At 43.6% G+C, this 14,828-nt stretch overlaps 1 protein-coding gene across 1 annotated transcript in view; it reads right to left on the minus strand.

The window, feature by feature from the left end:
• Window positions 1-14,828, minus strand: part of LOC310809339 (multidrug resistance-associated protein 1-like) — a gene marked incomplete at its 3' end in the record, with an annotated part of 23,954 nt that overhangs the window by 8,437 nt on the left and 689 nt on the right. The window contains exons 2-12 of the mRNA XM_083676539.1: window positions 10,333-10,509; window positions 10,042-10,167; window positions 9,267-9,404; window positions 3,743-3,868; window positions 3,472-3,533; window positions 3,085-3,216; window positions 2,146-2,358; window positions 1,781-1,958; window positions 1,277-1,438; window positions 1,005-1,097; window positions 1-25 (exon numbers count right to left, since the gene is read on the minus strand). The exon at window positions 1-25 is cut by the window's left edge and continues 179 nt beyond it. Of these exons, the coding sequence (XP_083532665.1) occupies window positions 1-25; window positions 1,005-1,097; window positions 1,277-1,438; window positions 1,781-1,958; window positions 2,146-2,358; window positions 3,085-3,216; window positions 3,472-3,533; window positions 3,743-3,868; window positions 9,267-9,404; window positions 10,042-10,167; window positions 10,333-10,509 (1,432 nt within the window). The remainder of the gene's footprint in view (window positions 26-1,004; window positions 1,098-1,276; window positions 1,439-1,780; window positions 1,959-2,145; window positions 2,359-3,084; window positions 3,217-3,471; window positions 3,534-3,742; window positions 3,869-9,266; window positions 9,405-10,041; window positions 10,168-10,332; window positions 10,510-14,828) is intronic.

The following is a 14,828-nucleotide window of genomic DNA, read 5'->3' on the forward strand; positions in this document are numbered from 1 at the left end:
CGTCCGTGTACTTCATTTGGACCTCCTGGGAACATGAATATGCATCCAATGGGAAATTAATCGGAATGCAATTCAGTGTAGTTTTATTAGTAGTGTAAGCAGAGCTATTTTCAATGTTATTTTGCAGAAAAAAAGGTATGCACAAAAAGCATTTAGTACCTAATTACAAAGACACATGGTGTTGAAACAGACACATGATTTTGAAATGTCCTACAGTATGCTCTCTACCAATGCATTGCTACCTTGAAGAACATCAATGATACAGTCCCCTCAGAGTATTTACAAGCATGCAAAATCCAGCAAATACAACAATACAAAAAACTATACAACTTTATTAATACCATCAGTGGCAACAGGTCAATTTCCTTAACACAATATGACGGCCGACTGCAAGTGCACTCAATGAAGACCAGAAGTAGATGTACATCAAATCAAATGAGATATTGTTTGTTGCCTATAAGTAGTTTATTAAGCTTCAGTCGAGAAAAAGGTTCAGCAGTCCCACAGTAGTCTATTTACAAGACCAAATTCAGGAGTGCTACTGCCAAAAGTGGGTTATTTGAGACAAAATAAATGAGAGAATTTCTGTTTTTTAACAGAGCCTGTTTTCTGTGGTTGTTCTCCACATGTGTAACGTCAGAGCATCAAAGAGACTGAAGCTAAAGTCAGAGGCACAGACTCACGCCACTCTACCTCTTCTTTATCTAAACCAGCTGGGAGAGACTGGGGCAAGGCACGAGACGCACTGTTGAACCCATACAACCCCACACAGAAGCAAGGAATGGAATATGTTACAGTACAAGCACAACAATGGTTGTCTAGGGAATCTTAAAACCATCAGGAAAAATGCAGCTCACAGGGACAACTGTTGTGCTTCTCATACGGTGTGTGTGTGTGTGTGTGTGTGTGTGTGTGTGTGTGTGTGTGTGTGTGTGTTTGTGAGTGTTTGTGTGTGTGTGTTTTTATGCTGTGTATGTGTTTTTATACTGTTTTTGTTCACTCACCTGCAGTTTGCTCCTCAACTTAGCGATGAATCCATTTAGGGGAAATATAAGGATAACAGTGGCGATACCAGCCAAGGCGGATGGACCCAGAAGCTGTATTGGATAAGGAAAGATGGAGGAAATTATGTGGACTGTGAAGTTTGTAAGTGTGTGTGTTCGCCTGTAGGCGTGTTAACAAGATGTGTGTATCAATTGGAGTAGGTGAGGTGTGTGTGTGTGTGTGTGTGTGTATGTGTGCGTATGTGTGCGTGTGCGTGTGTTAGCTCTGTTACCTGCCACAGGAAGAACAGACAGAGGGCGATCTCGATGGGTGCTACCCACACAGCGTTGAAGTAGACCACAAAGTCCATGAGCTTCTGTGTGTCTGCAGACACCAAGTTAATGATTTCGCCCACCGTACATGAGCGCCGTGCTGCACTGTTTATCACCAGTGACTGGGGACATAGAAAACATCACACAGTCAGAAACACAACATGCTACTGTAGCTGAGAAGAACACCCAAACATACACACAACAGCACTTTTTGAGATATTGAAAGCATTCAATGGAAGGATGGATGGATGGGTAGATGTATGGGTAGATGGGTAGATGGATGGGTAGATGGGTAGATGGATGGGTAGATGGGTAGATGTATGGGTAGATGGACGGATTGATACTTTAATTGGTACTTGTTCAATAGTCATAACCACAATCTGGTCTAGCATGGCCATATTACTACCAGGCACTCCCCCCCACTTTCTGCCCTGGGGGCTCATGGGATATGTAGTCCTCCTTACCTTCCTGTAGATGAGGCCCATGACGGCGGTCTTGACCCTCATGCCCACGGTGAAGCAGGAGTACATGTACTGGTGGTTGAACAGGGACTGGAGGCATGACAGCAGGAACACGAGGAAGGCAAACATGTAGCCCTTCCACAAGGGGGCGTCCTCGTCTCGCATGAACTTCAGCAGCAGACTACGGTACACAAAAGATAAAGAATAGGATTTGTTCTCCTGTATTTCACCATATGGATGGAGAAGACATTGTCATTGTCAAAACACACATATACGCAAGCACACACACACACACACACACACACACACACACACACACACACACACACACACACACACACACAAACCTCTGCCCCACTCAGCCTCACCTGAGCACCTGCGGTATGGAGAACATGAAGGCGTCATGGATGACCAGACAGAGGGACCCGGTGAGGAAGTAGGGTCCAAAGCTGCGGGCCAGGGTCTTGAGGAGGCAGAACCCTGAGCTCTGCTCCCGCCTCAGCTTCTTCAGCAGCTGGGTCTGCTCTGTCAGCTTGGGCCCCGCCGCCGCCGATCGTGATGCACCGATATTGCGTTCCTGTCTGAGGGGTGGAGACAGGGAATTCATTTGAGTTGAATAACTCTGAGAGGTCACAACACACAATATACGCCCCATGGTCAGTATGTCTCTATGGTCAGTATGTCTCTATGGTCAGTATGTCGTGTTAATTGTTTCGTACATAGTATGTACAGTATAGGTTGCAATTTGGCACACTAGTGAGTAGGGTTGCAACCAAACTTTATTCTAAAACAACTCAATCTCATCTCTTGACCCTTGCTATATTTACGAAACAGTGATTTATTATTAATCTAATTTTCTTCTTTTACAGTGCTCAAGGCACAATGTTTGCATCCCCCTCCACAATGTATTGCTTCAGAGTCATTAAACATACATTAAATTAGGATTTTCTCCCACTGATCTAGACAGCCTACTGGACACTTTTAAGGCAAAACTAAAATTATGAGAAATTTCATAAATGGATCAAAAAATACAACTGGTATTTATTCTGAAATGATGTGAACTGTTATTATTACACTCAAATGGACTCAGTTGAACTTCTTGTCTAAGTTGTTGAGGAACTGTTTTTGAGCTAGTTTAGGAGTGCTAAAGCAAAGGGGGTGTTAATTCATGCAATCAGATTTTCATTGTTTTGATTTCTAGATTTTGTTCTCCAAAATGTCTTTTAATTTTTTCTGAGATTATTCTGTCTGGGGTAAGTGTTTAGGGTCTAGTGTGTAGTGTATAGTATACAGTGTAGTAGTCTTACTGTTGCAGTTTGGCAGATTGACGGGTCCACTCTTTCTCCAGGTCTGAGATAATCCTGTCTGAAGTATCCTCCTCTCTCAGAGACCACAGGTCCTCAGCCTGCAGAGGGGAACGATAACCCCTGATCACCAACCTGAGAGAGAGAGAGAGAGAGAGAGAGAGAGAGAGAGAGAGAGAGAGAGAGAGAGAGAGAGAAGGAAGGGAGGAAGGTGATAAAAAAATGTGGACGATAAGGGGAGAAGAGGTATAGAGAGAGGAAGGGAGGGAACAAGGAAATCCTCCATCCTTATATGACTATCCTCCTGACTTCATCTTATGATGTTACCTCTTGTTCTACTCTAGTGTCATTATTCGTTGCCCTTTGGAGATGAGTCAAAGCAAGTCTTACCCACTGAACCACCAGAAGAGGATCCTGGAGAGAAAAGAGGCGTCGTCCACTGGACAGGGGTTCTGTTGGAGAAAAACCCAGAGGTCTCAGTTATCACTATCTGTTGTTTACTCTCTCCTCTGGCTGTAGTAGTGTACTATGTTCTCAATATATCTTTACCTGTTTTCAAATCAATACACATGGGTAAAAACGAACACACCCAACTTGAGACACTGAAGTTACATTTTCAGGAACTTTTGAATTAGAAATTCCTCTCTCTGTCCAACTGTACCTTGACATAACCCTGTTTGGCCACGTTGGGCCGCTGGTCTGCGAAACAGCAGAGGATCAGCTGGGTCAGCTGGAGGGAGAAGTAGACAAAGAACGCCACGAAGCGCATCGCATCCGCCGAGAAACTCTAGAACACAGGAAGACGGTCATCATTATAATGCCGCATTAGAGAAGGGCATGTGATTGGCTAGAATCATATGTTCAGGTTATGCCATTGGGTGAGAGGTGATGTCAACTCAGTGAGCTCAAACACAGGGTTACTATTCATTGTTGGTATGAATGGTAAAGTATTTAATTTTGCCCAATTCTAAATTGACCGCTCACCACTACCTAAGATGGAGTAACCATGTTGCAAATACCTAATCCTTTCAGAGCTACAAGAAGTTGCACAGCCATTATGGTTGCTTCAAATGTGTGTGTGTGTGTGTGTGTGGGGGGGGGGGGGGTCTTTGACACTGCCAGTCAAACAGACCTGTGTCCTATATCCCTATCAAAACAAAAATAATACTGTTGGTATCCTGATTATGAGTAAAACTGCAATATCTGGTTATAAAGAGTTCAAGGAGTTCATATGTTGAACTCTATAAAGGGTATGATGTGCAACTATATTTCATTAATAATGAATGATAGTTTTTACGTGAGTTACATGATTAACTGTGTGACTTTCAGACTCTTGAAGACGTGTTTAATATCAAAACCTTTCATAAATCATTGTACGCGTGATTTGATGTATTACACAGTTGTATTGTGTTCTATGGACAAATGCATTTAACTGTCTCACAAGAGATATGTGACATTTATGCACACACACAAACACAAACAAACACTGAGACTTCCTCTCAACCAATCACGTTAACCTGGGACCAGTGTGCAACTCAAACATGCCTACGCTCCTTCTGGCAGGAGAGAAGTATAAAAGTGTTCGAGAAAGCTGATTTTCGTGTCTTCTTCTACATCAAAAGATCAAAAAGGGTTAAGTGCTTAAGCCTTTGGTTCTTACAGCTTCTAACTACAACAATGCTTCTGCTTCTCATGAAGTCTTCCATTCTGATGGTCTTCTATGTTCCAGACAAGGGAACCCGATCAAGGTTCTGAATAGTTTCTGACAAAGGAGCCCAAAACAGGCTCTGACTGTCTGGACGGAAGAAGAACAGACTGACCATGGTTCTGACGCTCACCCCGACCCGGTGGAGCTCAATGAATTCCAAAGACCATCATCACAAGTGGTGAAACTAACTTTAGGCTGCTCAGAATGAGACTCCTCTGACAAGAGGAGAACATCGCTGCAGCTTGCCCTCTCTACCTGCTCTATCCCAGAGAGAGCCATTGATCAGACCCCGTGCCGCGCGCCCAAAGGGGGATGCGCTGGACTCTCTTTAACCCAAGACCTGATCCCCCCCAAGGCCTGCCAAAGGGGGGTGCACTGGACTCTGCAACCTGATCCGCTGCCCCTCTCTGCAACCATTGGCCTGCCTATGCCTTGGAGCTGATCCACTCAGAAGGCGTGAGTATTGACAATAATCTTTCCTTCTGTCCTTGAACTGAAATAGCACTGAAACTTTTATGAATCATGATTTAAATGGTTGTTTCTTTATATGTTTGACGCAATACTCATCAATCTTGCATTCCACTGCATATCATCTTGTGTGTCTTAGCTTAGTAATGAACTCCAACTTTATAAAGGAGTGTTGTTTTCTTTTGCTTTGACAAACAGTGGCTCTAAGAACAACTAAAGCATTTACTAAGATATTTGAGATATAAAATACACCTCATATTGATATCACTGAAGATTGAGACTGACTGTTGAAGTAATTAATCTGTAAAATAACATTTAACTTACAGATTTCTGCCCAATAAAATCATTAACTGGCGCATCCAGGTTAATTACAGAATTAATTTGAAGTAGTAGACAAATTAATAATTCCAAGGAATTAATTATCAACATTATCGTCATTAGACCCTTTATTTGCTCCATACTGTACTTAAATTGAGCCAAGGGGGAAACCCCTTGAAAGACCAATTCATGAATTAATAAAAGTCTATGAAGTAGTAATTACCAATAAATCCTAGTGCCAGGAAACTGAGGTTTCACATCAGTCAGATCTTTGAACATCAACAACAACAACAGTAAAACAAAAACAGTAAAACCCACTCCACATTTTTATATAATTCACAACTCTGCACTTTGTGGCACTCCTACAGAGAGGGTTGTGAGAGGTGGACAGAGAGAGAGAGAGAGACACACACACACACACACACACACACACACACACACACACACACACACACATACACACACACACACACACACACACACACACCCACGCACACACACACCCACCCACACACACACTACCACCGTCGCCCCAGCCCAGGGGGAACACTGTATATTGAGCCCAGCCCTTTCTATGGTACAATGCCAGGATTAGTGATTCAAACATACCCTTTAAATCAGGGACCAGAACCCAAAACTGTAACGATTGTTTACATTCAATCACACACAGAAAAACATTCACACACAGAAAAACACATATAAACACACATAAACATGCACACAGCATCTACCCATACACACACACACACACACACACACACACACACACACACACACACACACACACACACACACACACACACACACATACAAAGAGTGTGTTTCCAATGTCTTTCACTCAGTGACCCATCTAAGACCCACCCAATAAACACACAAACATTTCTGGTCAAAATGTAGTCTTAAGTCGCGAAAGTCTGAAAATGCTGATTCACAATTGTTTGTATTACTTTAATGTATGGTGCTTTTCCCCAATGTACAGCTGTATTGGTGTTTTGAGCTGTAAGTGGTTAAAACCCAACATCCTATTAAAAGCATTCCAAGTCACCCATATCCTGAGGTAGTAATAGAGAGCTAGATAGATAGAGAGATGGAGAGAGGGATGGAGGGCGAGAGAAAGACAAAGTGGGAGTTTTTGAACTGCCACCGAGGGCAGTTCAAAAGAGGGTTTTAATGGATCAAAACAATCAAACACACACACATGCACATGCATGCACGCACGCATGTATACATGCACGCAAACACGGTCAACACTCCCCATGAAAATATAGGTCAGTGGACTCCTCGAAGGAAACATTACCATGAACCGTGCTTACTTAGTCCAAACGTGTTTGGCCTGGGCCTTTACAGTAAGTCTCGAAACCTCCACAGCTCCGGAAATGGCTGTGTTCAAACTCCAGCGGTTTGTGTGTGTGTGTGTGTGTGTGTGTGTTCGTGACTGTGTTTGGAGATATGTAGTTGGTACAGTGTATCCTGTGTCCTGCTGAGCCGGAAAGTGGGATAACATTCTCCACATTCTGTAAATACGCTGCGGTCAAAGGACATTACACACAGTGACAAAAAACTGGTTCTAAACATCTAATTTGATATGGGAGTGTAGGGTTAAAGTATTTTGGGTATCGTCAGTGCTGTCAGCTTTTCCCCTGATTTGATTTACAGTGAAACAGACAGACACCTATCCACGTACTCCCTATCATTTGGCCAACCTCTTTTGTGAGTGTACACATGCATGTGTGTGTGTGTCTGTGTGTGTGTGTGTGTGAGCACCTGTGTGTGTGTGTGTGTGTGTGTGTGTGTGTGTGTGTGTGTGTGTGGTGTGTGTGTGTGTGTGTGTGTGTCTGTGTGTGTGTCTGTGTGTGTCTGTGTGTGTGTGTGTGCGTGTGTGTGTATGCGTGTGTATGTGTGTGTGTGTATGTGTGTGTGTGTGTGTGCGTGTGTGTGTATGCGTGTGTGCAGGCCGTTCTACAGTATGTGCTGTGTGTCACGTTCCCTCTTGGCCTACAATCGTATGCTGTAAACCTGCTAATGTCGTGGAATTTAAGTAATGGTATTGTGAAATGAAAATACCGTTAACCAGAGCTGTTGATTCATCCAAAGACTTTATTCACAGAGAACAAAGCCGTGTCAGGTTTGCAAAGTTGACCCCCTTTCACTTTCGTTACCTGTCTTTTTATAGACATCACATAGGTCAACGCCCTTCATTCAACAAACTCCTAGTTCCTGTATATATACACCAATAACATTCAAGAACTACATTTCGTCATCCAGGGGGCTCCTCCCACCTGACCTAGCATCGGTCAGCCTGATGAAAGATCAATTGGCTCAGGCTGTTTACACAAGCCCTCTGTCCTGGCTGTTTACAACTGTGTTAATTACTCATCTATCCTGTGTTTTGATCACTCTATCCTGTTTCCACAGTTGCTAATCAATCGTGCTCATTGTATTCACACCCTCTAGTGGACTCCTCACTTTAACCTCACCCCTCATTTATTGCACGCTTCAACTATTCTATTATTCTATACTATTAAGACTATCTGTTGTCCTTTGCTCTCTTCACTGGGTGTGGGATTGCTAACCTTGCAATTTGTCTTTAAATTTACCATATTAACTAGTAGTCACAGTGGAGTAGCCATAATGGCTACAGCATACCATACTACTGTACATCATCCAAAAGCAAGAGTGAAGACATGAGTGTGTCTTTACAGTATGTGTGCATCAGGGGAGGCTGGTGGAGCTAGAAATCGGAGGAACGGCTCATTGTAATGCATGGAATGGTACGAGGAATGGAACATGCGTGTTAGATACCATTCCTCATTCGATTCCATACATTACGATGAGCCCGTCCTCCGATGTCTACCTCTGTGTGTGTGTGTGTGTGTGTGTGTTTGCACATTCTATTGCACAGTGTACCGTATTAATACCATACTCTATACTGCAGATACATACCGTAGGTGAATGAGTGTGAGCGTAAGTGTGTTTACGTGTGTGTGTGTGTTTACGTGTGTGTGTGTGTGTGTGTGTGTGTGTGTGTGTGTGTGTGTGCATGCGTGTGCATGCATTTCTTCCAAACCAAGCATGTCAACCAGTCCAACCACACGATACATCGTAACAGATTGCAAATGTCAACCCAACCCAAAACTGAAATAAACCACCCATAACAAACAAGCTAAATATACATCCAAGCCTTATGAATCTCCTCTGATTCCCTTCACCATATAGAGAATATACATGCATACTGGTTAGTGTGTGATATACAGTAGGTGCTAATTTGTGTGAGGGACCCAGACGTTGATTACTGTGTATGTGAGGGTAATGAGAGAGGGAGAGCAGCAGGCGACAGAGAAAGACAGATCAACGAAGGAGAGAGGATGGTGGGATGGATGGGGACCCGCAGACGAGTGTGGCTTCTATCTATCTGTCTGGGATGGCTTCCACTGCCACCAGTGGGTGAACCCAGTGACCTCAATACAGACAGAGCTCAATACAGACAGAGACCACACGGCAAAACAACAGTATCTACCCCCATCCCAGACAGAGAAGGCATGAAGTGGGTGCAGAGGGAGGGAGATGGAGAGAAAGGGGGAAGAGATGTAGAGAAGAAAATAATGATGGAGGCAGAGTTGAGGGAGAAAGAGAGAAAGAGAGAAAGAGAGAGAGAGAGAGAGAGAGAGAGAGAGAGAGCATGTGTACACACCTCATCTATGATCTGCTGGATGTTGGCCCTGAGAGGAACGAGGGAACACACCACCGCCATCGTCCAGAAGAGGAAGAGGAGGATGGATGAACGACAGCCCTTCATCCTCTCAAACTGGATCACACACACAGCCAGGAGCTGAAGAGAGAAGGGAGGAAGGCAGGGGGTCGAAAAAAGAGTAGAGGAAAGGAAGAAAAGTGATGGAGTGTGGAGGAGAAGCAAATTAAGGATGACATAGGAGAGAAAAAGAGAGGAGGAAAACAAATCGTCACATAACAGATGTGTATTTTTCTCCTCTATTATCTCCCCTACCATTAAAGATTTAGTCAATGAGGAAGTTAGCATTTATGGTAACAGAGCTGGATGCATCAAGACCACAGTCTATATCAGTATTTTTGCTGAGTTGGGTTATCTTGTCTGCACGTGCTTCTTAAAAGAGACCAATGTTGGGTTATCTTGTCTGACTGAGCCTCTTTAAAAAGCGCCCCAACTGCAGTCTAAGTTGACTGTGGTGTATGTGGCATCTAAATGTGGGGAGTTCACGGTATGTGCTGATACACTAGCCTACATATGACTGTGTTTATATACAGTATGTGTGTGTGTGTGTGTGTGTGTGTGTGTGTGTGTGTGTGTGTGTGTGTGCGTGTCAAACACTCAAAAGATGTGTTTTACTTGACAACCATCTCTGTCAAATCCTTATTCCTATATTGTATGATTGGAATCGGCTCATACAGATAAAACAGAGGTTAAGGGGGTAGGGGTCAGAGGGCGTTACCATGGTGAGGCTGCGTATGACGGGGCTGAGCAGGAAGACCATGTGCTGGTGGATCTCTGCACTCCTCTTCACCAGCAGATAGAACACCTCCAGGAACCCAAAGGAGGCCAGGCAGAGACCCAGCACCTAGGAGAGTGGTGGTATAGGTGTTACTGCCACATACACACACACACACACACACACACACACACACACACACACACACACACACACACACACACACACACATGTATGCAGGCACACACACAGGCACGCACACACACACACACACACACACACTATCTCACTAACCGTTTTGGCGCAGCAGAGGCTTGATAGGGATATGCGTCCATGGTCCCTGAACCACAGAAACAGGAAGTAGAGCGGGGCGCAAACCCAGAGGTAGATACAGGGAAACCAAACCAGAACTGTGTGTTGGAAACACTGGGTCAGGTCTGGGTGGGGTGTGTACCACGTCAGGTTCCAGTCCTGAAACACACAGACAGATGATACAGTGACATGTTTGCAAATGGTGGTTGTGGCTGTGGAAACAAAACTAGAGTTTATTTACTCCTGGCCCATAGATTCCTTTCAAGGTAAGGAAACATGTTACAAATTCGGACATTTAGGGTAGGTATCCCTTTAGCATTAAACCACAGAGGAGTAAGAAGACTGCCAGTCACGATTGCAAAAGAGCTTATGTCCACATAAGTTGGTTTAGGTCCTTTGGCATGTAGATGAGCTGTACAGTGTCATGTGGCAGACATGGGTCAAATACATAGGTCAGGTTTAACGACATTCAAATACTTGACCTGTGCTTGATTTAATTTGCCTGGTACAATGAAACTAATTGAATAGTCCCAAAAGTGTAAACTCAAAGTACATGAGACCTGAGTTTGAACCCACTTGCTCAAGTGAGCATCTGACTGTGTCTGATCTGACAATCATTAATCCATGATGAGCAGATAACACACTTATTGTAGTTGTCAGAGTAAACTCTGTTTGTTGTAGATTAACTTGCTACAGTCCAGATGAAGCTGGACAAGGTGGATTCACTGTTACCCAGTGGACTGCTTTCTTTTGGGGTAAAATCGTGCATTCATGTTAATCTGTCTTTCCCTTTCTCTCTCTCTCTCTCTCTCTCTCTCTCTAACTAACTGTTGGTTCACTGCAGTAACTCTTTGATGACAGTTGGAAGCACAGGTCATTTTTAAGCATGAAGTGCAAATCCCTCAAAGCCAACCAACCACACAAGGTAAATATAGTATAGATAGCAGTATAGCAAGTGACAATAATTTTCTCAAGGCTTCTTCCCTCTGAAACAAAAGATTCAGTCAAGATATAGTGCGCCCCAACCTCATGTGTTGAATCATAGTGACATTAAGCCAATGTTGCCCAAAAGGTAGGTCGCAGACTTGGTCTTGGTTAGAAATACTGCTTTGTTTACAAGAAAGTGCTTTGGATCATACTGTTGCACAGGCTTGGGAACCATTGCTCTTATCCAAAACTTAGACATCTTGATTTCATCTTCCAAAACCCAAAACCTTGTTTGTATTGAATCAGGCTGACACTGTAAACGTATGATTTGCATAAAATAACCCAAACCTCCCATCACTGAGTCATGGGAAGATGGAACTGCACTTGGTCTCATCTACTAGTCTCTGTGTGCGTGTGCGTGTGCGTGTGCGTGTGCGTGTGCGTGTGTGTGTGTTTGTTTAGGATTTGCAGGATTGCACACACACACACACACACACACACACACACACACACACACACACACACACACACACACACACACTAGTAGATGAGACCAAATGCACTAAGTATCAGCATACCTTCCCCTCATCCGAAACTTGGACCAAGGGATAAGACTCTAAACTGACCCAAGATCAGCTCTAGGGGCAACTTCAACCTACTCCACATTTTGGGGTTTCAACAGTGATTTAAAAAGTGCTGTAATATGATTATACAAAGGCTTGCTGCACTCGAGAAAAGTCTGCACTGCAATGTCTGATTGTCAGACCAATCAAATATCAAATGAGTTTGTTTTTCAAGTTTCAAACAATGTACTTCTAAGGATCAATGAGGATCTGTATCACTAAAATGACCTTGACCTTTCCCCAACCACTTCCAGAACCTGTATTTTTTTTCTGATGATGCTCTTTAGCGTGGGTGTTATGATTGAAACAGTGTGCTGGTAAGTATGGCATGCTGGTTTGATCCTACACTGGGCTTTGTGGCTTATGACTATATCAGGACTCTGATAAACCCCACATGCTGTTTTAATGGTTACGAGCAAAACAGGCATCTGATAAAAGGTTTTCATTTACTGTGGGTTCACGAGAAGTTTGGTGAGAGAGGAGAGGCTATGGGCTAAGATGGAAGGGCATGTGTGTGTGTGTGTGTGTGTGTGTGTGTGTGTGTGTGGCTTACATGCACAAGCTGACTCCTCGTCCCTGTGTGTTTCATGAGGTCAAAGGTGAGTGAGTGTGGTGTTTAAAAGCTCTTTCTATCTTTCTCCCTCTCGCTCTCCCTCTTGCTCCTTCTTTTTCCCATCCTCTCGCTCTCCCTCTCGCTCTCCCTCTTGCCCTCCCTCTCGCCCTCCCTCTCGCCCTCCCTGCCTCCTTCTTCCATATCCTCTGCCTGTGTGCTTGCTCTTCTAAAATGCACCATGTCTGCTGGACAGTGCAGTTGAACTTCTTGTTGTCAACACTATTTGCTTTCCACAGCGCATTTCAGAGTGGTTAGGAGGAGGTCGGGGGACACCTCTGTGACACTGTGACACCTCAGAGGAGAGCTTTTGGTGTGGCCACTGGAAGTGGAGGAGCCCTTCTCCCAAATACTTGCTCTATGGGAGACTGGTTAGTGTCGGAGCACTCTCTCACTGTGGTGCACAGTTGTGTGAGGCTGTGTGTCTGTGTGTGTTTGTGTTGGACCCAAATGTGTCAGACAGTGTATGTGTGTGTCCTTCATAAGTATGTATTCCAGGCCTGTTAGACAGAGAGGTGGAGTCAGACACATGTCATTCTATGTACAGTATGTGTGTGCATGTGTGTGTATGTGTGTGTGTGCATGCGTGCGTGCGTGCATGCGTATGTTTGAGCCTATTTGGTTTGGGGTTCGGCCCAGTTCCACTCCGCATTTTCGGGAGGTGATTCAGATGGCACAAGGACTTAGGCCCAGTGTGTGTTCTGTGTGTGTGTGTGTTCTGTGTGTGTGTGTGTGTGTGTGTTCTGTGTGTGTGTGTGTGTTCTGCTTTAGAGTTATGTGTGCCTCTTTCACTCTGAAAAATCACACCCAAAAGGAGAATCACACCGCCATATAAAACAGTGTTTTGAGGTTGGCAACCACACCTCTGCATTTACAGTAAAGTGCTGGCCTCTATACTTTGGCAGTATCCAGTACAGTACTGTATGTCCAATAGTCATTTACTACCATTATTTATGACACTAGTTCATTTTGAAACCTCACGGTAACCTGCAGTGTACAAGTGCTCTCTCAGTCTTCATAGTTTTTGACCCCTGACCATAAGCAAGTGAACACAGTGAGTCCCTCCTAAAGACCGCTTCACCCTCACTACCCCCCTTACACTAACCCTAACCCCAACCCTAGAGACTTCTTCATCCCAGCTACCCCCCCTGTACAACTTCTCTCCTGCTAATAAAAAAAATAAATAAAAAAAAATTAGTACTGGCATTACGACTGCCTATGGCCCCTGGTGTGAGCATTGATTACTTTGTCTTATGATGACTGTTGGATAGATGGTTCACTTACTTAAACAAATGTATTGATGTTAGTCGCTCTGTATTGATGTAAGGCGTCTGCTAAATGCCATAAATGTAAATGTAAATGATTGCTGACTGATGGAAACGCTAACGACACCAACACACGTTTTCCCACCTCTGTGTCTTCTGAGAACATCTGCACATCAACAGAAAAACGCAATATGACTATCACGTATCAGTGATGTGATGCATAGGCTGCACAGTACACAGTGCAGTACTGGCATTTTAGTACCGGGGTGCAGAATGTCAATGTCAACTAATTGTAGAGTCCATAATCAAAGGGATAGATATCACTAATGTGCTACTGTACTTACAGTGAAGATAGATACAAGGTAGTCTGACTACTGTACTGTGAAAACAAACTTGTGTATGGGAGTAGCAGTCATGCTCATTACACTTACACTAAGGTCTGATAAAGGATTTTGGTTGCACTTTAGTTTATGGAACATAAATGATTAGGGTATTTAGATGTACTTAGCTTAGTAAGAGCACATAGTAAAATGATACTTGCATAGTAGTAACCTCATGAAGTACTTGTTTGGGATTCATTTTAACAAGCACCACTAAAGGCAGTTGATACTGTGTTTAATTATTTTGCAACGGTTCTGCAAAGAACCCATTGTTACATCATACATTTCCAGTAACAACTACTGTATGGAGGGTACTATGTTATGGTACTAAGTCACTATGGAAACATTAACGTAAAATAAAGGACGAACACGACCTCTGCCTCATTGAGTGTGTTTTAACCCAAGCCAAGCATTCTCCGAAGACTGGCTCACTGTGTCACGCTCTTCCCCATTCCGAGAAGAGTTAGAGACTGTAGTTAATTACTCATGTATTAAAGATGACTTATGTTCATAAGATGCACAGCTTCTAAAGTGGGAGTCACATTAGAAAATCCACCAATAATAATAATAATAATAATATACGTATGGGTGTGTGTGTTTTTTCACACTTTCTCTTCCACATTTTCTCCCCATACTGTATGCTCTGGGTTTGTGTTGTTGGCAGCATACTTCA

Source organism: Argentina silus (genome assembly GCF_951799395.1).
Source record: "Argentina silus genome assembly, chromosome: 9".
Lineage (NCBI taxonomy): Eukaryota > Metazoa > Chordata > Actinopteri > Argentiniformes > Argentinidae > Argentina > Argentina silus.